At 42.1% G+C, this 23,835-nt stretch overlaps 2 protein-coding genes across 2 annotated transcripts; both read right to left on the bottom strand.

The window, feature by feature from the left end:
- Positions 1-1,842: 1,842 nt before the first annotated feature.
- slc38a7 (solute carrier family 38 member 7) lies at positions 1,843-10,604 on the bottom strand. The gene is made up of 12 exons (XM_085762398.1): positions 10,519-10,604; positions 8,992-9,457; positions 8,415-8,468; positions 7,446-7,590; positions 6,811-6,952; positions 6,614-6,712; positions 6,392-6,449; positions 5,459-5,573; positions 4,952-5,099; positions 3,402-3,601; positions 3,237-3,288; positions 1,843-2,526 (listed from the first exon to the last, which is right to left on the bottom strand). Exons 2-12 carry the CDS (start codon positions 9,244-9,246, stop codon positions 2,424-2,426), a joined length of 1,371 nt encoding a protein of 456 aa, XP_085618524.1. The 5' UTR covers positions 9,247-9,457; positions 10,519-10,604; the 3' UTR covers positions 1,843-2,423.
- A 1,132-nt stretch (positions 10,605-11,736) lies between these two features.
- On the bottom strand, positions 11,737-23,519 carry LOC146989677 (aspartate aminotransferase, mitochondrial). The gene is made up of 10 exons (XM_085762375.1): positions 23,399-23,519; positions 19,711-19,867; positions 18,934-19,062; positions 18,783-18,842; positions 18,533-18,694; positions 17,412-17,516; positions 17,017-17,167; positions 16,103-16,268; positions 15,787-15,937; positions 11,737-13,100 (listed from the first exon to the last, which is right to left on the bottom strand). The coding sequence occupies exons 1-10, from the start codon at positions 23,479-23,481 to the stop codon at positions 12,978-12,980; spliced, it is 1,287 nt and encodes a 428-aa protein (XP_085618501.1). The 5' UTR covers positions 23,482-23,519; the 3' UTR covers positions 11,737-12,977.
- Between the last annotated feature and the right edge of the window lie 316 nt (positions 23,520-23,835).

The raw sequence follows: 23,835 nt of genomic DNA, 5'->3' as shown, positions 1-23,835 counted from the left end.
CCACTTGTTTAAGGTCCTAACATGGAGGAAATGGGTACATGCAAAAGGGTTGCACTTCCTTCACTGTTGACACAATGTAGATGTGAAAACCTGTTCTAAAAAAAAATGAGTGTTTTACATCATGTGTTGTGACAACAGAAAGCAAAACAGAAAATCCTCAACCACATATAAAGGATTGTAATGGTTGTACTCTGTCGGATAAATATTTTCAGTGAATGTAAATGATATAAAGTGACTGTCGGTAAATTCAGAACAATGTTCAAACTGTCTTGTTATAAACTGCTGCTTCACTTGTCATTTATCTTAATTAAATGCTCTGCTGAACTGCCACTGACACAGATTGTCACATTTATTCAGACACCGATTGTAGTTAATTTATTGGAGTATCATATCATGGGGCAGGTTGCTTCAAAAACCTGCCAGTGAACATTATTTTTGTGTCATCGTTCTCTGTGCGACAACAAAGACAAATGATTTGTGATTAACAAATGCCTTGACAAAAAGGTGCAGGCTACATCTTCTCAGCCAGCAGCAACAGTACATCACTGACAGAAATCGAAATGCAGCTGACATCCACTCATCTGCAGCACCAAAAGAGTAAAAGAAAACTGGCACAAATGGCTGAAAACAAATTTGTATTCCAAAAAATGATTGCAAAAAAAAAAGTAAATAAAGTAAAAACAATCAGCTTTTTAGTTTTTTGGACTGGTCCCACATAGGGTTAATTAATATTCTAACTAAAGTAAAATATTGTATTAAGCCACTTGTGTCGCCAATACAATGTAATTGCTTTTCAAAAATATCCCTTTTACCACTTATGTCCCTTTTTATTCAAAGTAAAGCACCTTATTGCTGAGTTTGATAAGAAATCTGGATGAACAATAAAATCAAAAAGCTGTCAGTCATGAATCTCACTTGAATTATTGATCATAACACCAACTAAATAAATGCAAAACCAGGATTAGATACGTGTTAGATTTGATCATTTTAAAGCATTTAAATATACTGTACTTTGGGTCATATACATCTTTAGTGTTGAACATTTGGGTTTTGATGCTGGGGCATAAGAAAAATAAAAAAAACAGAAAGAAAATTCACACTTTGGTTTCAGCCACCAAAAGAAATAACCAAAAATGATTTACAAATGATCATTCTTGAGTTCCTGCAGTGGTGTCAGCTGATTCAAGTAAATCAAACCTCACGCTCATAGTTCAAGTTCTTGGCTTTTTTTCCCCCACACATCACACTCTGACAGAAGCAAAGTGCAAACGACTTGTGTGTAGGATACTCCAGTCTCCTGTCTACATTCACAGAGACAGTCTCGTCTTCAAACCGTCCTCTTCTGTACGGATCAACACCGAGTCCTCGTCCTGAAGGTGGAGGTGCTGCCGTGCTGCGCAGCACGAGGGGAGGAGGTACATTGTCGAAGTTTTCAGCCTGTTTGACACGTCATTGTTTTGCACATAAAAGTAAAAAAAACAAAGGGTCTGGCCGGCTTACAGCACATTATCATAGCTTCTTCTGTCTTAGCACACATGGTTCAAACTAAATAAACACAGTCACAGTATTTCTGAACTGTATGTAGCCCACAAAACAAAAAATCAAAATAAAATAACTGAAATGGTTTCCTCAGTCCATCTAAAAATGTAGTTCACCTTGGCTAATAGTCCAAAACCTCACATTTCTGAGTCATTTAGAGTCCTGACTGCCTGCAGTTAAATACACAACCCTCATAAACAATCCTGCGCAAACCTGTCACCCAGTTCAATTTGCCGTAGGAAAAGAGACAAGATACTTAATAATTAGCGACCTGAATTAGACCTGGGAACCACAACATGTCGATTCAATGATAAGAAACATTTACTTACGACATGCAAGTTAAAAATACACAAATTGGTACAATTTCATTATATACTATATATATAAAAGAAAAAATCAATTTGATTTTAAGACCTTTCTATACAAAGTCCGTCAGCTCTTGTAAACAGGACAGGGATGCGTCACCCAAACAGGGCCAGGTGACCGGGGGGAGGGGCTCTGTGTGGCCCCGTGGGATGACGACACTGTCGAACTATTTTCACTGCAAGTTAAAACCGTCATAAAAACATAAAACATGCACTTTAAAGTTTACAGAAAATAAAAGGCAAAGTGTCTGAAGTCACTCGGCGTTGGCGTGTGGTGTCTTCGACTGCTCCCTGACTGGGCAAAAGGTGGAGGGGCTTTAACCCAGACCGGAGCAGGGAGGCGACACGCCACAGTGGTCCTGATTTTGTTTTTTTTTGTTTTTTTTAAATGAGTGTCATGAGATGCGTCTCCATATGATCCAGTAGTTCAGAATAGCAGCACACGACCAAGTTCTCTCCCCCCCTCCTCGTCTTCGATAACGAGGACACGGCATGCTCTGGGGAAAAAAAACGTTCCTCTTAGCTGTTGACGTCTTGATAGATGGAGTTGGTTGTGGTGACGCCAAAGATGAAAGCTCCCAGCGTAACCATGACAATGCCGAAGACTACCAATCCATGCCAGCTGTGAAAGAAAAGGACGGAGGAAATGAGTGTCACAGATGACGGATATGAAAGGGCTCACCCCCATTCAGATAAAGATAAATAACACCCAGCGCTGCATAATCACAGAGTATTCAGTCATAATGCATTGATTTAGTTTCCGACTAAAAAGCTGAAATAAAACCAGAAGGAAAACATCAAATATAATAGGCCAACATCCGTATGACTGAATTTTATTTTATGAAATTTTGTTCAAAATTTCAGATGCTTTAATTTGTGAAAGTATATGTCCTTTTTTTATTATTATTATTTATCTCAAGGTGGTTAGTTGCTGCATTACTGTAGATTGTATTGGACCGAGTGCTTCTATATGCATTATGTTTGTATAAGTGCTATGACACCTTCAACAGTACACTTATAAAATTTTATACAATTATTTTTTTCAAGTAGCTCCTGGGCTTGGTATATCTTTTGTAAAGATTACATTAAGATATGCAACTTCTTTGGCTACTGTTAGTATTTTGTAATGTGTTTTTTTGTGTAAAATTATAGAGAAAAAATAATAATTAGAAAAATATTAGAAAAAAAAGTCCAACAATCCAATCAATTAAAAAAGTGGCAGTTCTTCATCTTTACTTTCATGTTTGGATGATAAAATATGTTTGAAAAATGAAGAAAAAAAAGAAAAAAAGAAGAAACGTTGATAAAGTCTAAGAAGAAGCAGAGTCTCACCTGGTCGTCCGGCTGTCTGTCTCCGATAGTTTGGCTTGCATCAAACACAAACCTGTTACGTTTAGGACACATCACATGAAAAAAAACATCATAATGAGACACTTTTTAAATGGACTCGTCCCTCACTGTGTAAACCAGTTCAGATTTCCTGACGTGTTACTGTACCTGGGAAGACAAAGATAAAACAAGCTGCCAATCCTCCGATCAGAGAGATCACCCGACCGATGTCTGGGATGAAGAGGGCGAGGACGAGGGTGACGACGAACCACACCAGGGTCTGCAGGATCCTCCTCCTCTGTTCACGGCGCACACACACCTCCACCTGCTCGCCTTGGAAACGCAGCCAAAGTCCCTCTATAACGGCCCTGGAAAGACACATGATACGATCACACCAGAGCGCGGTGAAGAAACTCTCCATAAACTGCATCGTTAAATATGGAAACTCGTCTGTATCACTCACAAGGGAAACGCCGAACTCTTGTTTTTTATCTCCCTGATGCAGACACTGAAAACTAAACTAAACGGCCTGAAACCAAACCAGTGCTTTTTTCTATCCTTTTAATTTTATTGAAGCGGATGATTATTTCATGTGTGAGGTGAGATAAACCTGTAAATACACGTTTTCTACGCTGCAAGAAGTTTAAAGCAGATATCAGTGGAATGTTTTTGTTAATATAAGTCCTAAATAGTCCTATTTTCCGTCAGCAATCACTTACATGAAGTATTTCAGCCTAAACACGAGTCTCTCCGTCACTCTGCTCTGCTGTAACCCGAGGAGAAAATTTTCCTTGTGGGATACAAGTGTTATCCAATGAGGGGAGAGAACGGCATGAAGGGCTGTGTGTGCAGCCAAGGGATGCGCGTGAATGTGGTGACGTAGCACGAGGACCAATTGATGCCTGACAAGGGCGGGGGCTGCTAACTCATGGTGCGTTCAAGGAAACTCGTACTTTGTGTTTTTCCTTCCTGTGAAGTCATACCAGTTCGATCTGGTACGAGTTCACGGGTCGGAAGTTACGAGTGGCCGTTATAGGGAACTTTCACAGACAACAGGACGGTAAAAACACGAGCTACGGGTTACCTGGAACGCTACCAAGTCGTAGTTGTGACTTGAAGCTGTAACTTACGGTTTCAAAAGCCTGCCTTGAACACAGCATTAGCCGAAACGGCCGTGCCGCTGTTATCTGCTTTAAACATTGTAATTCCTCAGGTCTGCATCTATGCTTATAATGTCTTAATATCTCAGGTCGATGCATCACCAAGTCGTGATTAAAGAAAGAACTGGAGCAATAAATTATGGCTCATTCATCAGCCAGTATTTATCTCAGATTAGATCAGTATCACTGTATAAGTAGCAGAAATGTTCAATTAGTGAAACTGTCTCATCACAAAGTGTAGGAGGATGTTAAAAAAAACGTTAGTCATTAGTTTTATATAAACTATCAGTCCATCTATGATTAGTTTGCTGTTTTTTTTAACTCTTAAATATTATTATATTCCTCCCACAGTCCAAAGATGTGCATTTAAGTTGATTAAATTGGTGACTCTACGTCGGCCCTGTGATACACTGGCGGCCGTCCAGTGAACTCCACCCTGCACGCATCAGCGATACGGCCGATGGACGGGTGAGTGGATAGAAATACCAGCTCCTCTGGCTTCAAGAAGTGGAAGTCAAGCTCCAGCAGCATTTCAGTTCAGTTTTCAGTGCTTCTCACCTGCCACAGAAGTGCAAGATGGGGTAGGATGTGACCACGCAGACGACGATGAAAGCTCTCGCGATCGCCACGGGGACGTCGTCAGAGGGATACGACATCAACACGTCCTGACTGACGTTGGAGCCGAACGTCAGGAAGCCACAGACACCTGGTCGAACACAAGACACAAGCGTTTCAAGGACTGACGGTCAGTCACAGACCATCTGACCTGCAGTATTGATCTTTTGCCCCAAAAAACAAATCCAGCCAATACAAATGGTCATAATCGGTGAAGCCCATTTTCAAGCCACAAGGCCAACAACAGTTTCGTCATATAAAAAGGAGGAAAATGCTGTCCAAGCTGTTCAAATTAAAACTTAAAAACGCTCTGATTACAAAACGTTGTTGTACATAATTTGGATTCTGTGATACAGTGAAGACAGGATCTGCAGTCTGTTAAGAAAAGTTGACTTTTTGAAATAGGTATTACAGTATATGACATTATTTAGTGAATAAACACTGAGGTACCTGTTCCTGTGTAAACGAAGAGGCAGATGATCATGCTGAGAGTGACCACGAGTCCCCACGGTTTGATCTCTTTCTTGCTCATGCTGTTGAACACTGGCACACAGCTGACGTGGCACTGACAGGAGACATCAGGCAAAAATAAATAAATGAAAATCATCCATATTATTCTCAAATCTTAAAGGGATACTTCACCCAAAACCGATAATTCACCAATTTTCTACTCACCGTCATGCCAAGGAAGGGTTCAGAGAACTTTCTAAATCATCAAAACGCTTTAGGAGTTCCAGGGGGGGTCCGGCTGGCAACGGATTTTCATATAATGGTGGTGGATAGAGCTCACTTTTGAATCGTCCAAAACACACACTATGAAACATCCAGATACCTCCATACTGCTCGTTCGTACTGACCCAAGTGATCTCTGTTTTTAGCCTTGCTGTAGCAGTAGCTCCCAGTGGCTCTGTTGATGTTTGTGCGCATGCGTGAGATTTGCTGCGAGATGTTCGTTCATCGTCGTAAACCATTGGATGTATGATGTAAACACGGAAGAACATCTCACAGCAAATCTCACGCATCTCATGCAGCCACTGGGAGCTACTGCTACAACAAGGATAAAAACAGAGATCAAATTATTTTTTTCTGAACAACTTTTTCATGAGGCGGCTTCAGGACACTTGGGTCAGTACAGACGAGCAGTATGGAGGTATTTGGATGTTTCATAGTGTGTGTTTTGGACGAATCAAAAGTGAACTCTATCCACCGCCATTATATGAAAATCCGTTGCCAGCCGGACCCCCCCCCCCGGAACTCCTAAAGCGTTTTGACGACACCGAAAGTTCTCCAAACCCTTCCTTGGCATGACGGTGAGTAGAAAATTGGTGAATTATCGATTTTGGGTGAAGTATCCCTTCAAGAAATGCAAGTCATCATCCATACCTGGAATCCAAAGCATATGGTGGGCATTGCATTGAACACTGCAGTCCAGGAAGCCGAGCTGTAACAAACACAATGATTTAGCGACTCAAGCTAAAGGAAGAGGTCAAGGATGAAGGTGTTTCTGCTCAAATGAACCAGAAGACACGGCTCAAATAACAAGTAAGACGTTTCAGAAAAGCCATTAGCTGCAGTGTCCCGATGAGTGTGTGTAGAAGGCCTCACCTGGTGGGACCGTAGCTCGGGATCATGTCTTTATCTGGCCAGATGTACTTCACAATGACAACGATGGTAACGTACCAGGTTCCCATCACACTCAGCGCACTGCAACGGAGAGAGACAAAACCGACACGTGATCACCGTGGAAGGTGAGAGAGCAACTTTCGGTGAGAAAAAGCAGACGACATGACGAATCTCCGTACCTGGCATATTTCTGAAAGCCAATCTCTTTGGGGATGGACAGAGGAAGAATAACCAAGACAGCGGTGACAACGATGGTAAATTTGCGGTCGGTGTACCAGAAGCCACCGGTGCTGTCTGTGTCATGAGCCACAGCTGCTATCACTGCAAAAAAAAAAGAAAAACCGCGACGAAAAACAGGAATTACAACCATGTATGAGATGGACAGAGGAGCAGAGGAGGCAGATTGAGAAATCCTACAGAGTTGCCACAGTGGGAATTAGCTCCAAACTGCTGCACACATGGCAGAGATTTAGTAAAGTAGTTAATGAATGAATCACAGCCGCTCCATTCATTCAGTTCAAAAAGTCAAAAAAAAAAAACGAGGTGAGAGGTCACGGTCGACTTGCAGAAACTGGCAGTCGGAGTAACATTTCTACAGCGTCAGCGTCTCCTACACAGAAGTGTAGGAGTGAATCACATGAGGGGAAACGTTTACTGAGCAGAAAAAAGCTGAGTGGTGTCATCCTCGACGCTCTTTGCACTCTTCAATAACGCCACTGTCCTGTGTCATTTTAACACTCAGCAACACCAACACACTAAAGCAGAGCAGTAAGTCCACTGAAATACAGATGGGAAAAAGGTTATAACAACTCACAGCGATCCAGCTGGTCCCCGATGACAATAAAGAAAGCAATGCAGGTGCCAAAGGTGTAGATAGCGATGGCGACTTCACATATCACTCCCGTGACCTTCCCACAAGTGGCTCGTACGACCTCCTGGTAGGTGCTCTCGTTACTGACCTGAGGACGTCAGACAGGACAGACCGGAGTGAACTGAGGGGTCAGGGTTCGGACATGGTTCATACGTGAATTTACTTAAGGATAAATAAAGCATTTATCTATCTATCTATCTATCTATCTATCTATCTATCTATCTATCTATCTATCTATCTATCTATCTATCTATCTATTTATCTATCTATCTGGTCGGCTACATTAGATCCTGATGCAACATTAGAGCACACACTTGGTCAGTTGTATAGTCGACTTTAATTCACCTTTAGGACTGCGCATGATCTGTTTTTTATAATGAAGCTGTGACAAAGCAGTGCAGCTCAGATCATCGACCCAAATCATTCAGTAGATCGGTTTCAGGCGGATCCTCTTATTTATTTCTATGTAAATGCTATTTTAATGTCCATGCTTCTGTAAAGCACTTCAGTTTCTTTTGCCTTATGTCTTAATGGTGCTATACAGTATAAATGAATCTGTCTTGTCTTTCTGGCAGTTTAAGAGATGTGATTTTTGTATTCAAAAGGTGATACTGTTACTGTCTCTAATGAATATCATCTGTAAAGTACGATGTGAATAAAATGTATAATCTATTCTATTGTGCTGTATGTGTTTTAGCATGTAAGCAGAAGACTGAGCTGTTCAGGAAGTGAAAGTCCTAGTTTGTGCAATGCATGTGAACATTTGATCAGGAATAGGGAAGAGAACAAAAAAGGTGTTGCATGAGGAATCTGCTACTACTCATGACGGATAAATACTGAAGTGAGAGAAAAGCAGAAACAAAGTCAAACAGTAAGAGAGTCATAGTGCAACAGTCCTGAAGTGACACAAACCTGGGAGCAGTAGCCCAGAATCACCAGTCCACTGATTATGAAGATCAGCATAAACTGAAACACAAAAAAGGAGAAAAGCACAAAGTTAAATGATGTCTATATACACACCGAGAAGTAGAAATAAGACCTCAGCTTTTTCTGTGTACCAATCAGAGTTTGGCAACATATAAACCTCAGTCTGATAAAATCAGGTCTGTTTGATATGTTGCCACTAAATCTGACCGATATGATTCAAAACTCTTGATGATTAACAACCAAGAATTTGTTTTTGAACTTCGATTGTTGCTTAATTAGTCACGAACATTTCAGATTTCAAGGACCTTAATGCCCAGAGTTATTTCCTTCTCTCAGTCAAACTGTGTTTTTTTCCCTGGTGGGCAGACTTACCGAGTCATTTTAAGAAACCACCCCCACTAATATCTGGTTTTACAGACCAAACCAGTTTTATTCAAAACAAACGGGGATCAACTCATCTGAACATGAAAGTCGGCTGCAGCCCAATTCATCCCACTGAACTAAAGGCTCTCAGCCCTGGAAGAACCGGTATAAAGAGGTGTTTTCACTGGGATGTCCTCACCATCTGCAGCATCACTCCTGCTGTTATTCCTCCTGCCATGTTGAAGGCTGCGGGGAAGTTGAGCAGACCGGCTCCCAGAGCTGCGTTGACCACGATGAAGACCGCTCCCAGAGACGACACCCCGCCGCTCCGCCTCCTGTCTTCGTCCAGGTGCTGCACCGAGTCCACGCTGGGGCTCTGCAGGAGCCACGCCCGTTCCCCAGAGTCATTACTGCCAACGCCACCCCAGTCCTCCACATCGGCGTTAATCGCCATGAGTCCTCCGGCTGTGACTCGGCCTGCGAAGCCTCACGTAAACCCAGGAAATTAAATCTCCAAGTGTCTGGATCCAAAGGGACGAGAAATCACTCGGGTGCAGTTGAAAACTTTACGTCCGGTGCTGTCAGGTCCACGGTGTTGAGGAGAAGCTGATGTTTCCCAGTCGTCAGCAGGGTCAGTGAGATGGTGGAGCCATTCAGGGACTGATCTGTAATGAAATATTGGTTGAATTTATTGATACTTGCACTGGGAAAAGCCAAATACTGCATTGTCATATCAACATACTTTGTAAATTACTGTAATCTTGAAAGAAGTAATCGTTGGAAAATGCAGATTATTTTCTCGAAAGGGCCAATGACTCTCTGGGAATATACATTTCAAATAGGTGACTGATTTAATGTGAAACCTGGTGGTTTTTGCCATGTTACAGCCAAATATCCCTCTCTATTGTGCAACAGTAGGCTGATTAGTTTATGGCTGGCATAAAAGGATAAAACCTGCAAAACTGGCCCCTCTGTCAACATGTAAGATGTTGTCTCTGGGGGGTTTTGATCATCCGTGTTTCCTTAAACTAAAGTTTTGATTCTTTTTGGTTCTTGAATTGTTTCGATTTTGCAAAATGACATTACAAACATTCACTTCTCCAGCATCCTGTCTAGGAGAAAATGAGTTTTGAGCCTGACTCTGATCTTAAATATACAGTAAAAGCCTGACCAGTCACACATCTGATATGAGAGACCAGCAAAAGACACAGGTTTTACACATCAACCTTACATGTTTTATACTTGTCAAGCTGCACAGATAAATACAAGATGTTCACCATATTTTTACACAAACATTATTAAATCTCTACCTGAAACACAACAGCATTAAATCACATTGTGTGTGTGTGTACTGTAGACACAGAGCAGAGGTAAAGCTAACGTTAACTTACCCGGTATCATGATGAGAGGGAGCAACAACAACAACATTAATCAACACCCATGTCTTCAAACAATAGTCAAATAAGCGAGCTTCTGATAAGATTAACCTATCTGTCGCTTCTTTCTTTTCATTCACCAAACAATAACACCAGTTCAGTTGACCCTTTTGTTTCTCTGCTGTGCTACAATAAATAGCCTGTGTTAGCAAACGGTAACAGCCGTTAAAACACATAAAACCACTGGGCCCCGGTGATTAAAAATGTATTTGTCGGTTAAACTCAGAGTAACGTCGTCGCTTTTAAGTGAAGAATCGCAGAATAAAAGACAAGATAATTAGATACGATACCTGTTAGTGTTTGTCTCGTCAGCCAACACAGGATGACTGAGCCCTCTGTGTTTTGGCAGCTGGTAGAAAGCCGAGAAACATGTGACACCGCGTCACGTGACCGAAGAACTGGGCGGGGCTTCGCTTCCGCTTGGAATTGTGGGTATTGTAGTTTTCTCGGTGTTTAGGAGCTCTGGGAAGAAACTACTTCTTCAAAATATCCAAATTATGCATCATTGAGTAGGTTGTTTTTTTTAAAATTTAGTATTTAATGATTGTTTGTATTATTTATTGAGTGTTTTCCTCAATTACTCAGGTGTTTAGGTTTGTAAAATTCAGAAAATAGTGAGACTTTTTTTGTCTAACGAACTGTCCTAACCTGAAAAATGATTGCAACCTAAAAAAAAAACAAAAAAAAGCAAAATAACTATAAAAGAAAATGCAGCAAATCTTCACAACTGAAAAACTGGAGCCAAAATGGGTTTGTGTGAAAAATTTAAATGATAACAAGAACAGGTGGCCATTCAGTTTCTATTAATCAGGTGATCATAATTTCCTATCTATCTATCTATCTATCTATCTATCTATCTATCTATCTATCAATCATTACAGTTTTATTTTATATAACCTAGTACCATTGCTTGATTTATACTAAAGCATCATGTGCTATACGACTGTCACATGTTTTGCATATAAAAATCTTCTTCTAACTGTACAAGTGCCTCAAATTTCAGCATACGTGCAGCACTTAAGGAAACAACTTTGTACATGCCGCTGTTTATTTTCTAAGTGAAGTCTCATGTGATGTTTCAGTAATTGATGTAATTAGTAAAATGCGGTAAACACAAACTCCTCGTACTGCTCCAAACTTTAGTGGAACTTTCCCACAGGATCCCCGAAGCCTCAGATTCACTGTGTGTAAATCATAACGTGGTAGATTGCAGCTTCATGGAGGAATGTGCCAAGATAAACTGAAATGATTAGCACTGTGAGACCGGCCATGTGTCAAATAATAAGGGCTCACAGCTCAGTATTGATGCGCAGAGGAATTTTTAGTGTGGTAATCCAGACACACTCTTAGTTGAGTGCAAGCAATGAACAATATCTTCTGATAAATACCTAACATAGTGTATAATGCATCAATCAGAATAAGCAAAAAGTACAGAAACATGGCTGGAATTAAGCGTTAAAGTGATCAGATCAGGGATGACAAAAACAATACACACGAACACATTAGAGTAGATCATTCCTCTATAATAATTTATTGTTTGTTCAATAAGGTACATGACCAGTGATCCATTGTTACTTGACAGAATGCAAAAACATGGAGGCGAAGTGCCAGAAGTTTCTGAAAGTTTGAGTCGACTGGAGTCAAACCCCACATTTCTAAATGCCATCTGTGTTTTACAGTCATAATGATGAACGGACTCACACACTGAAACATGATGTCTGAGTGAATGAGCAGCGAATGCATGTGTTTGTTTGTTTTCCATGAGTCGTCCAGTGTCCGCCACAACCGGGTTCCCACTTATCGACCAAACAGAGACATTTGTACAAGAAAATATACAAAGTCTTTATGATGGAAATTAAAAACAAAGCAGGGCTCAGGTGAAATATGAATGGAAAAAGTGTAATTCATTGAAGGTGTATTTGATATTGATCGCTTCTTTGTACTCTGTAGTTTAAGTCTTTTGGCTTGTGTGCTTGTTTGGTAGAGGGACTGGCTGAGAAACTGCTGCCCTGCGACTGGAAAGAAAAAAAAAAACAAGTACTACTGGAAAAGTACTGAATACAGGGGAGAAAGGTGACAGACAGAGTCGGTGAGACTGGATTACCAGATGATTGATTAGTTCAGATGAACAGCCATAGGTTAGCCTGATAATGAACTGATTAACCGATTGTTGACAAATACCTGTTAATAAAGTAAAGTCCGATGATAAAGACAGCCATTTCCAGCCTCGTCTTGAAACAAACAGTGCCTTACAGTTTATAAAGTGCTACAACTTAACTTTTAAAATTAAGAAGGAAGAAATAAGAGCTCACATTTTTTCCCGCAGGCAACTAACGCACAGCCGAAACATTACCCCTGTGTTAGTACTTTGATGTTTTGTGTTGAGTGAGTGGGTCCACAGCAGATAAACAGCGCATCATCTATGAGGACACCAGCGGATGATTTCACAGAATAAATAAGCAGAAATGAAGCATCAGCTCAGTCAGAAGAGGGAGAAATCATGTCTATTATAATTTCGCAGGGGAGCCCGATCGGTGAAATGTTTAGAAAAAAGAAATGAGAACACAGCAGCAACCGCTCAAACTGGGACAAGGTTGAACTCATGATGAAATCCAATCAAGAAAATGTCTAACTAAACACTGAGCTCTTCTCTAACGGTGGAATGGAGCAGACAGAGAATAAGTGACACATAAAGCTCCTCATCGACACTGCTGCTTTTGACTTCGTAGCTCTCCCAGCAGGATCCTCTCTACTTGGTGACCGCGTGGATCCCCTGCGCCAGGTAGCCCACGTTTCCAGAGGTCACGCCCGCCATGGAAATTCTGCCGTCCTTAGTCATGTACACGGAAAAATCCTTTGTCAAGCGCTCGACCTGCAGGAAAACACACAGACACAAAACAAACCCACGTGTCAACAAACATTCCCACTGATATTTGCTCTCGTTTTAACTGTGCGCTTACATGACAGTTGAAAAAAACAAATTATTGACTTAACCGACTACAACTGGACAACTGAAGTGAATGTAAGCACGTTAGTCTGACTAATACCGGACTAAGACACCCAGATAATACGTTTGGAAATCGATTTGTTCCTGAATGTATAGACGGGTTTCTGTGCAACGTCATTGCAGATGTGCGTGCGCAGCCAGGGGGCAGAAAGCAGGACATTTCTCATTGTTTACAAGCGGAGTCAAGCAGAAAACGAAAAGGACAAGGAGTTGTTGTGCTGTTAACTGCACAAACCAGCAAATGGATGGATGGAAATTGTATAATAAACCGAGGGGATCTCATCCGTTTGCCAAAAAAGAAGAAGATTATGGCTCCAGGCCATTGAAAGGGCAGATTGTGATCCCGAAGGTCCTAAAGGCGGCGAGAGTCTGTGCAGCACCGGTGTCATAAAACTAAAAAAATAACAGCGTATCCAGCCTCTCTCTCTCTCTCTCTCTCTCTCTCTCTCTCTCTCTCTCTCTCTCTCTCTCTCTCTCTCTCTCTCTCTCTCTCTCTCTCTCTCTCTCTCTCTCTCTCTCTCTCTCTCTCTCTCTCTCTCTCTCTCTCTCTCTCTCTCTCTCTCTCTCTCTCTCTCTCTCTCTCTCTCTCTCTCTCTCTCTCTCTCTCTCTCTCTCTCTCTCTCTCTCTCTCTCTGCACACACAGGCAGTTACACACACGGCAGGTCGCGTTGTGATGGTAACATACTAATGCTAGCTAATGTGTTCAAATTGCTATCCGCCCCCCCATCAGACCGTCCGACCGGGGGGGCGGGTATCCGAGTAGTGAAATGGCACTCGGATATCGCCCAAGCTGAGCGAGTACTCGAGTACTCGGATATCGGCTGCAGCCCTACAAACAGTACGGCATCTGCATTGATATCAGTTCACTCCGAAGCAGTCTTTTGCCCCCCGGTTGCGTGCGCACCTAGTATTGTTTGTACACAAGAAACCCGTCTATACGCCTTAATCTGAGTTAAACTGGACAATGCATGTGCGCATGCTTCACAACAGTAAAGAAGATACAAAGTGTAGCACAGAAGTCGACCCGAACCCGCCACGAACACACAACAAACCCACGTTTCAACAAACCTCTAGTCTCCACAGAGATTTGCTCTCGTTTCATCTCTTATCTGTGTTGTTACAGACGAGTAAACAGACTGTAACAGTTCAGACGGCAGAACAAACAAGGCTTTAAGGTTTTCATTGTTCTGCATAATTATGATAAGAAATGAACATTTTTCAACAATCTGAGATCCCAGGAAGAGAAGAAGCCTGAGAAAGGCACTGTGATTTTTGTATGCACACATTATTGTGTAGAGTCAACACTGACACAAGATAGATCCTGTCCCCCAAATAGGATTTAAACCTGTTTAGTGGTTTACCGCAAAGTGCCAACCCACCTTTCCAGTCTGTCTAGTAATACGTTGTCGACTAACACAGCACTGATAGATCTGTCCAAGAGAGATCTGATTGATAACCCAAAGTGAACTGAAAGTTTGTCACCTCCTGTGCTTCTGTTGTGGTCATGATATGAAAGCGTCAGTCATGTGTTACGCTGTTGAAAAAATAGCTCTTTCAGTGATTGTATTCGGACACAGGATGTTTACCGTCTGTCTGTGTTCATTAGCGAGGTCTGAGAGCGACTTCATGGCTACAGTTCTCGGGGCTTGTGGGAAATAACCTGACTGTTTCCAGAAGATGTGATGCAAATACAAACTGAAGAAAGTCGTTCATTCTCCAGCAGCAGTTTAGTTTTTGCTTTGATCAATGCGTCATGAGACAAATATGACAATTATTATTTCAGTCCATCACTTCACTTTGTGAAACCTTCAGTGACTAAGTTTTCATTTGCATAGACTCCCGACTGTGAGACGTTGACTGAAGGGAAAAAAAAAACATTCAGACACTTCACTTACTGACTCAAAGGAAAAGAGCGTTTGACTGCGCCTAACCTTTTAAAATAAAAGCTTTTCACTGACATCAAAGGATCACAAACTCTTTGGGAAACATGTCACAGACTAATAGTGCTGCATAAGAATATAAAAAAAGCGCACGATTCAATATTCAAATCTTGATTAAACTAATTTACAATGTATTTAGAAAGAAAACAGATGGATTAAAGATGGATTTTTGATTCATTAGAGGAAGTGTTCCCATTTGTGACAAAGATTCATTGAGCAAATCTGCCGATCCAGGGAGCCAGGCTCTGTGCACGATTCAGCTTTCAAACCTTTGTCTGAAAGATAATTTCCAAGAGATGTGTTGTGGGGGAAGGTTTTCACTTTCTGCAGGGAATTTTGATTTAAAAAAATATCATGTCTGTATAATGAATTATTAATTTCAATGAATCTGGGTCAAAAAGAACAATTTGCCGTTTACCAGGGACGGGTGCCAGAGCAATAATTGCCAGAAAACCAACAGAAACTGTTTTTCTCTACAAAGAAATTTACGGTTTATTGAATTGAATTTTTTCATGGCATCACTTTCTTAAGTTGATTCAGTTTTAGATTTGAACAATTAGTGTCATTAGTTGTCTGGTGTGAGCTGTCAAAGCCAAGTGTGTGTGTGTACCTGTTCGGGTTTGAGTCCTGTGAAGCAGAACATGCCGATCTGGTCGATGACGTGCTGCCAGTTGTGAGAGGAGCCCTCCTTCTTCAGACCGGCCACCAGCTGTTCCCTCATCTTAATGATGCGGTCCGCCATGCCGTGGACCTCCTGCAGCCTGTGAGGACGATGACGGGGTCAGAAACATCAAGAAATACAGTTTGAATTTTATCTTAACCAGTTTGGTGCCAATGAAAGATGCAAACTGGGACCTGAAGCATAAACTACACGTTTAGATAAAGATAATAAACAGTTAGTGTGAATTGGATCTATAGAAACATACCACACGGAGCGCAGCTCAGGTGTGTTGAGGATGGTTGTTGCAATTCTGGCGCCGTTCATCGGTGGGTTGGAGTAAATGGGCCTGATGAGGATTTTCAGCTGAGACTCCACTCTCTTTGCCTCTTCAGCGTCCTTACACACCACGGTGAAACCTCCCACACGCTCACCTGTGGATATCAACACACACACACACACACACTGATGGTTAAACACACTGATTCAAAGAAAGTCTGTTAATCTACTCAGAGTCATGACTTAACTACTTAAATCAAGTTCAATTATGAGGACGGACGGACAATAAGAGCACAAGAGAGTTGAAGCAAGACTGAGCTGAGGCTTCAAGCTCAAACTTAAAATCAGAGAACAACAAAATGACGGACCGCTGCGTCTTAAAAACATCCACTACAACATTATCAATTTTGATCAGTAAAGTGCAAGATCATTTTAAATTGGGTTTAAGGTTACACATTGAACTGTTGGCCAAAATAGATTTTGTGCTGGCCTGACTTGTAAATCTCAAATGTCAGATTTCTGAATGCTTTTATAGAGTTTTAAGTTTTCTAAATATATTTTTTATTTCAGTTAAAATGTGAATGAGTCTCAAGAATATAAGATATCAACATGAAAAAGGAACAAACACCAAAACATAAACCACTAAGCTGGTTAATGTAACTACTCACTATCTCACATTTGAATTCATTATATTCAGTACTTTGAAATATCTAAATGTTTATTTGAATAGAAAATGTTTTGCTATCATACTTTTACCACTGGGTGGTGGTAAAACACAAACTAAAGTTCACCTGGTCAGTAAAGGTTTTTTTCATTCAGCTTCTCTATTTTACACACCTGTTATCTGCAGATAATCTTTATTGCTGTTTATTTAGGAAGAGCATGTGTTGGTTTATAACTGACCATAAAGTCCCATGTTCTTGGCGAAGGACTGGGACAGGACGATGTTGTGGCCCTGCTCGATGAAGTAGCGCACGGCCCAGGCGTCGCGGTCGATGTCTCCGCTGGCGAAGCCCTGATAGGCCATGTCGAAGAACACCAGCAGGTTCCTTTTCTGTGAGGGGACGAGGCACGGTGGAGAACAAAAGGAGGGAGGGGCAGGCAGACACCGACAACCAGTTAATAATTTTTCAACTGATAACAGTTAAATTAAAAGTACAGAGCTTATCGTCTTGTTACTGCGGCTTTTGAACTGTGAAAGATCTTTTGATTTTGAGATAAAATGCGAGTGCACATCGAGTACGAAATCAAAAAGATCTGCAGCTGCACTCTTTAGACAATCATGATGCATAACTCACCTTCGCAATCGCAGCGATCTCCTTCCACTGCTCAGGCCTGGGGTCCACACCGGTGGGGTTGTGGGCACAAGCGTGCAACAGGATCACGCTCTGCTCTGGGATTTTCTGTGAAGAGAAAGGAGGTTTTGGTTCAATGACCAACAGCAACAGAGTAACAGAGAGTTACATGGCTGACTGGATCCAGCTACTTTTTACACAAACTGTATCTTCTTTTAAGGTCAATTATGATTAACTTGACGCCACATACCCACATCTTTGCCACTAAATGTGACCATAAAGGGATATTTCAACATTTTGGCAAATTTCCATTGCCATAATCCCTATAGTCTTAGCAGTAAGTTCGTTACCTTTAATTGTCGGTGCAAGCTGTTTTTAGAACGGCGGAGCAGAGCCGCGAGCTGCTCAGAGCTACGCTACGGAGGCTCATGGGATTTCTACGTAAATACACAATCCGACAACTCCAAAACGCTCTGGTGGACAAGTTGTGACCTGCACATTTGCCACGCTAGGAAATAATCATGTATAATTATGTAACATTACGACACATGAAGCAAATACTCTGAACTACTTTCGCTTTTTAATTCACTCCGCCCAGCAGCCGCGTACAGGATGCAGTTCCGGTTACGTATTCACCTTGAAAACAACTCTGTCTCGTAATGTTACAGTATTATCTCATAGCGTGGTGAATGTGCAGGTCACAACTTGTCCACGAGAGCGTTTTGGAGTTGTTGGATTGTGTATTTGATGAATTTGATGAGGAAAATGTGGAAATACCACACGCTGTGCAGAGCTCACGTCTGCCCTCAAAACAGCTTGCACCCACAATTAAAGGCAATGAGCCACCTACTCCTAAAACTATAGGGATTATGGCAATAGGCGAATTTGCCAAAATGTTGAAATATCCCTTGAATGTTGAACACCTCAATTCTTAATCAAAAACTAAGCACAATTCTACAAATTAATATAACAAAAAAAAATATTATAACATTAATAAGATGCCAAAATGTAATAAAAATACATTCCCAATTATCAGACTTTCAAAAACACTATGGGGCTGATTATTGGAAAGCAATTGTTTCTTATCATCTTCATTTTGTGTGAGTCTTTCGTCAGCGTCTTACAGAGATGTCTTCCACGGCTCCTTTGAAGTCGAAGCCGCAGGTGGAGGGGTCGTAGTACCGGTACGCTTTGAGCTGCATGCCGGCGTCTCTGAAGATGGGTGTGTGGTTTCCCCAGGAGGGTTTGGGCAGATACACATCACGTGGGCCTCCGTGGAAACGAGACTGTTGACAAAAGGAAAAAGACCCGGTGAGATCGTCTGACCTAAGTGTCGGTTTGTGCTTGAAAAAAACCAATACGACAGAACCTCACCAAAAAGTTGGCTCCAATACGCAGAGATCCAGTTCCTGAGATGGTTTGGACCGTGATGTTCTGTTGAGGAGAGACGAGAGCTGGAGTTAAACCTGTCAGCGACGATTTGACCTTCATTAAGTTAGGAGGAGTAATCAACATCCAGACTTACTCTGCCGCTCTTCAGGACCTCGTTGTCAGCACCAAAAGCCAGCTGGGCGCAGGCCTTGTTGAAGTCCCCCAGACCTCCGATGGGGAGGTACTCCTTATCCAGCTGCTTGGCTGCAATCAGAGCCTCCGCCTGAGAACACAGCGTGGAAATTAAAAAATGGTATAAAACACCATCAAAACCATCTCCAATTATCTGTGATTTAGTTTTTTATTTTATTTTCCAAGGCTCAAGATAAACGCATATTCACTTCTCATGGTGACTAGGCAAAGCAAGAAATCCTCCTAATTATCCACACATATTTTAACCCCAACATACACTCAACAGCTCAGAAATGCTGATGCTCACAGAGCTGCAGATGCTGAGACCCCGAGCAGCGATTAAACGATTAAACTTTATGACCTCTATGGAAAATATAAACTATTTGAATTCTGACCTCTCTGTGCTGCAAAATACACAAAAACACTTCTTGCATTGTGTCAGAAGTGTGTGTGTGTGTGTTTAAGTGTGAGACATTTAACAACTTTTTGTTCCTTCCAATAACCATTGTGTGATATTTGTATTTATGCTTATCATTTGTTTTGTTTTTGTCTTAATGTAATTTTATTTGTTGACCATGGGACTACAGATGGAAATTAGCTCTTGAGCTAAATCTGGCATATTTACAACTAATTATTTTTTGTATGTTCATGAATATGCAGAGTCTCATTACGAATAAATAAAATAAATAAACATGAAACAACGCTAGTGTCTTCCTGGAGGGTTTGGTGGCAGCTGTACCTTGCGGACACAGCTGAGGACAAAGGGTTTTCCCTGGTCATCCCTGTAGGCTCCGACTCCCAGGTTCATCTTCTTGGGGTTGGTGTCCCTCTTGAAGGCCTCGGTCACCCCCAGGATGGGATCGGGGGGACCCATCTGCACTCCGCCCCACCATGAGCTGCAGGAGAGACAGGAGAGGAGGTGAACAACGATGTGAGCAGAAGTACAAACACTGCAGAGCACGAGGAGTTCATTGATAAGGGTTTATTTGTGTGTCCATCCGTCCGGCACTGATAAAAACAACTATGACGCTTCTTAAGTTTTCATGACCTTAAGTGACCCCCGGCCACACAAATGTTGCGCCCGTATTAGCCGCGCTCCTGTGACACGCTGGCGACCTAATGCTTGAGCTTATTTCCTCATGTGACCCGACGACGAGACCTCGCTGACATAGATCTCACGAGCACCACATGCTCAGTGGACACAAGTTTCATGAAACAAACATTGTAATCCGTCCAGTCGGTCCAGAGTCCAACAACAACAAGAAAAACAGTTAATCTGAGCCTAGAAAACACACAGTTTCAGAAAATCCCTCCCTCGTTGACTCAGTCACTGCTCCCTGAAGAGTTTGGAGAAGACTGTAAGTCTATCTGTGTAGTATCACTGGAGAAAATGCTACTTATATTTGACATGTCTGTTTTCTTTACTTCAGGCTTACAGTGTAATTACATAATACCTCTGATTAATCATTATCAGGACTGCTACTTTTTTTATTGCTGATTATCAGATCATCTTTCTCTCCTACGAGTTGTTAACTTTATTGACATGCTGCTCTCTGCCAATTAATGAAAAAGAGAAAGAAATCACATGCAAAACACATGATAAATGAACAATGGAAACAGAAACTTTAGGTGATAGCTGCTGCACAAAAAGGTAAAAAGGCAGACGAGTCAATAGATCAGGATTAAAGGCAGCAAACATGAGCTATATATCAAATGTAAGTAGGTCACACACACTTTGACTTCTTGACCTCAGTCTGACAGTCCACAGCTTATCATGTACACGAGTGTCACAGACGGTGTAAATGGATTAGAGCTCATCAGGCTTTGTTATGTACATCACTGTCATAGTTTATAGAAATTAAGAAATCTACTTTCAAATGTGGATATTTTTTAAATAGTTTCTTTACAATCGTGTGGTGCAGTGTCTGGCCCGACTTAACAAACCTGACCAGGATCACAGAACAACAGACGGTCATAAATAAATCAACAAACTCAAACACCGGATCAGAATCTACTCTGAATTGTAGATCTATTCCCAGCACTCACTCTCTGTGATATATGTAGATCTACAATAATGGATCACACCTAAAAACAGCCTCTAAAGCAAATGAAACTTGATGTGGGTGGAAATGGGAGGGACCAGACCAAGAAAAAAAAATCCTGCTCAACAGAGGTTTCAGGTGGCATTTTTCTCAGTATGAGTCAAACACTATCTGAGTCATGTGCATGATGAGTGGTGTGCATTAAAAGGTAAAGCAGCAGAAGATTAAATCAGAGGATATGTATATTGTGTGACATTTGTCTGCTCAGTAACAGAGGACAGCTCAAGTCGATACCACTTGTGTGTGTGTGTATAAAACACCTATAAAATCTGTGCATTGCTGCCTGCTCTGCTACTGGACCGGTTACTAATAATATAGTTGACTTAGGGGCTGGAACATTTTATGCTTTACATAAATATATGAAATATGTTAAGTCACACATCTGCTTGATTCATGTAGATTGTTGTGTGTTGCGACCTTCACTGCTCTGGCTCCTCGTGTATCATCTCAGGTTTCTTCTACTTTGTAAACCCTCAACTTCGCAGCTAAATTTAGGACTGAATGCTTTGCAAAGGGTAAGAGTCTCCAACCCCCTGTTGATCGCTTAAAAAAAATGAAAAAAGACTGCACTTGTCTATTTAGTAATGAATACAGTTCACTGCCAAACAGATGTTTGCTGCATGAAAATGCAGGTCACACTATTTGCAGCTGACAGATCAGTTCAGCATTGCAGCTGCTAACTTGACTACAATCGGGTATTAAGCTCTGATCCTTGGGTGTAGTTGCTGCGTGTGGTTACTATATTTATAAGTGAGATTAGATAAGATTTCCACCTTTTCCTCCCCTTAAGTGGAGTAAAAAACTGTATTTGGGTGTGGGGGTACAGTGGGGTCAATAATCTGAGACCTTATTTATATGGATGATGAAGGGGATGCCATTGAATGCACGGTACGTATGATAGATATAAGGCAATAAGATAGATGTGCCTGTGCAAACAGGAGAGGTTGCAGCTGCACCTTGTAGCTTTTTTTAATTGAGAATCACAGCAACAAAAATGCTAAGGGCAGCGTACAGGGACCATTTGGGCTCAAGCGGTCAATGCTTGCACACAGAACCTTTGAACAGCTGGACTTCAGCATTTACATAAACATCACAGCGACTGGTGACTTATCAGTGATCAATAGACCAAAGGCCTTTTTTTGGTAGGATAGCTGGGTTTACAACACTGCGACTGGAGGGGGGGAAAGCCTATTGTCATTGATGTATTCTTGGGAATCGAGCCAGTGAGCTTGAACATGAGAAGACGAGATGAGTCAACACACCCACACTGACTGACTGCAATGTGATACGTGAGCAAAGCGAAACCTGACGTTGCCCATGAGCAGAGCACCATGGATGTTCAGTATAGACATAATAAAACATCCGTGCTGTGGACACGACGGCAGAACAAGGGGAAAGGTCCAGACAGTGACACCTGTCCTGTGTAAAGGAGCTCCATATAAAAGGTTTCAGCAGATAAAAGGCGCAACGGGAGACCACAACCACTTTGTCCTCCAAGTGGGGCCAGAAAGGACACCGGTCGGCCTCCGTCTGAGCCGCACCGCTAGAAAATCAGCCAATCAGCTATCGAAGGCGGAATACGACAGCCAATCAGATCGCACGGCTCCCCCCAACTACGACAAGTCGCTAAGCTCAAACTGTGCGTGGGGATCTGAAGACTGAAGCCAGCGCGATCGTGTAAATCCTAAAGCGAAAGCCAGAGCAAGACAACCCACAACCATTTAAAAAAACACATATATATATTTTTTATTATTTTTTATATAAACGTACTATCTGTGTGCAACAAACCAAACCGAACCGAGCTGCTGTTTCTACTCCTACTCGCATCTTTCTTTAACGCTGCACCGGAACTTGTGCTTCCTGACACATCACAACGTGACTTTCATCACTAGCGCACACTTCTTTGATATCATCCCCTGGTTGTCCGCTAAGGTCAGCGCCAGTCGCCTCCACGGAGGGTGTGTGGACACTGTGGAGCAGCAGCAGGTGCTGTTGACCCGAGTGGGAGGCTAACACGGTCATAAACCGCTTTCCCCACATGAACACAGCGGACAGTCGGGCCCTGTTGAAACCGTTTGACCCCTGTGTGAGGGAAGCTAGCCTGCTAATGTGGCTAAAGCGACCGCACGGAGCACCGAGGCTTCCATTCGAATCATTTAAACTGACGCAACCGTTTACGTTAACGTTTAAAATAACGGCTCCTCGCCCCCTCGGTCGAGCTAACGTGGTGGTGGTAGCTCGCGCCTCGCAGCTAAACGACCCAAGACAGCTGCTGTGTTTTTAAACGTGCGCCAAGCGTGGACGTTTAGCTGAGTGTTTGTTTACCTGTGGCGGGTGGACAGCACTCCCAGGGACGGGGAGATGTTCCCGAGACAGTAGATCACCTTGTTGGACTTGAGCAGGGCCATCGCTGCGCTGCACTTGGGAGTCGAGCCTGGTAGGATGTGGACGGATGTGAAGGGCAGGGGATGGCTACGGCGGCGCGGCGCGGCGTGACGCCCCGACGTGTACGCGCTGACGTCAGAGCCGACGCCTGCCGAGATTAGGCGCGTGCGATTTATAACCACTTTATTTAGAGCTAATGTCAAACAAGAAAAGTGAACGCACACTGCACTACTGCACTTTAAAGACTCATTTTCAGTAACCACGAAATAAAAGCAATATTTAGTCTATTTGTATTTTAATTTACATGTATTTTTTTGTATATTTTGTTATATACTCATTATTACTCAGTGTAATATGGGTCTATTTCTGAATGTCTG

Source organism: Trachurus japonicus, chromosome 3 (genome assembly GCF_045865225.1).
Source record: "Trachurus japonicus isolate A0001 chromosome 3, Traja_1.0".
In the NCBI taxonomy this organism is placed as follows: domain Eukaryota; kingdom Metazoa; phylum Chordata; class Actinopteri; order Carangiformes; family Carangidae; genus Trachurus; species Trachurus japonicus.
Note: the sequence above shows the minus strand (reverse complement) of the source record. Positions and strands in the feature narration are given on the sequence as shown.

Bases quoted from the DNA above. Each gene is read 5' to 3' on its own strand.
- LOC146989677 (XM_085762375.1), bottom strand. From the start codon at position 23,481: ATGGCCCTGCTCAAGTCCAACAAGGTGATCTACTGTCTCGGGAACATC. The intron at 17,168-17,411 runs GTGAGTTATGCA...GTCCCCTCACAG, and splicing joins AGATCGCTGCGATTGCGAAG to AAAAGGAACCTGCTGGTGTT. The intron at 15,938-16,102 runs GTATGTTTCTAT...TCGTCCTCACAG, and splicing joins CCTGAGCTGCGCTCCGTGTG to GCTGCAGGAGGTCCACGGCA.
- slc38a7 (XM_085762398.1), bottom strand. From the start codon at position 9,246: ATGGCGATTAACGCCGATGTGGAGGACTGGGGTGGCGTTGGCAGTAAT. The intron at 5,574-6,391 runs GTATGGATGATG...GTCTCCTGTCAG, and splicing joins CCATATGCTTTGGATTCCAG to TGCCACGTCAGCTGTGTGCC. The intron at 3,289-3,401 runs GTACAGTAACAC...TAAACGTAACAG, and splicing joins TTTTATCTTTGTCTTCCCAG to GTTTGTGTTTGATGCAAGCC.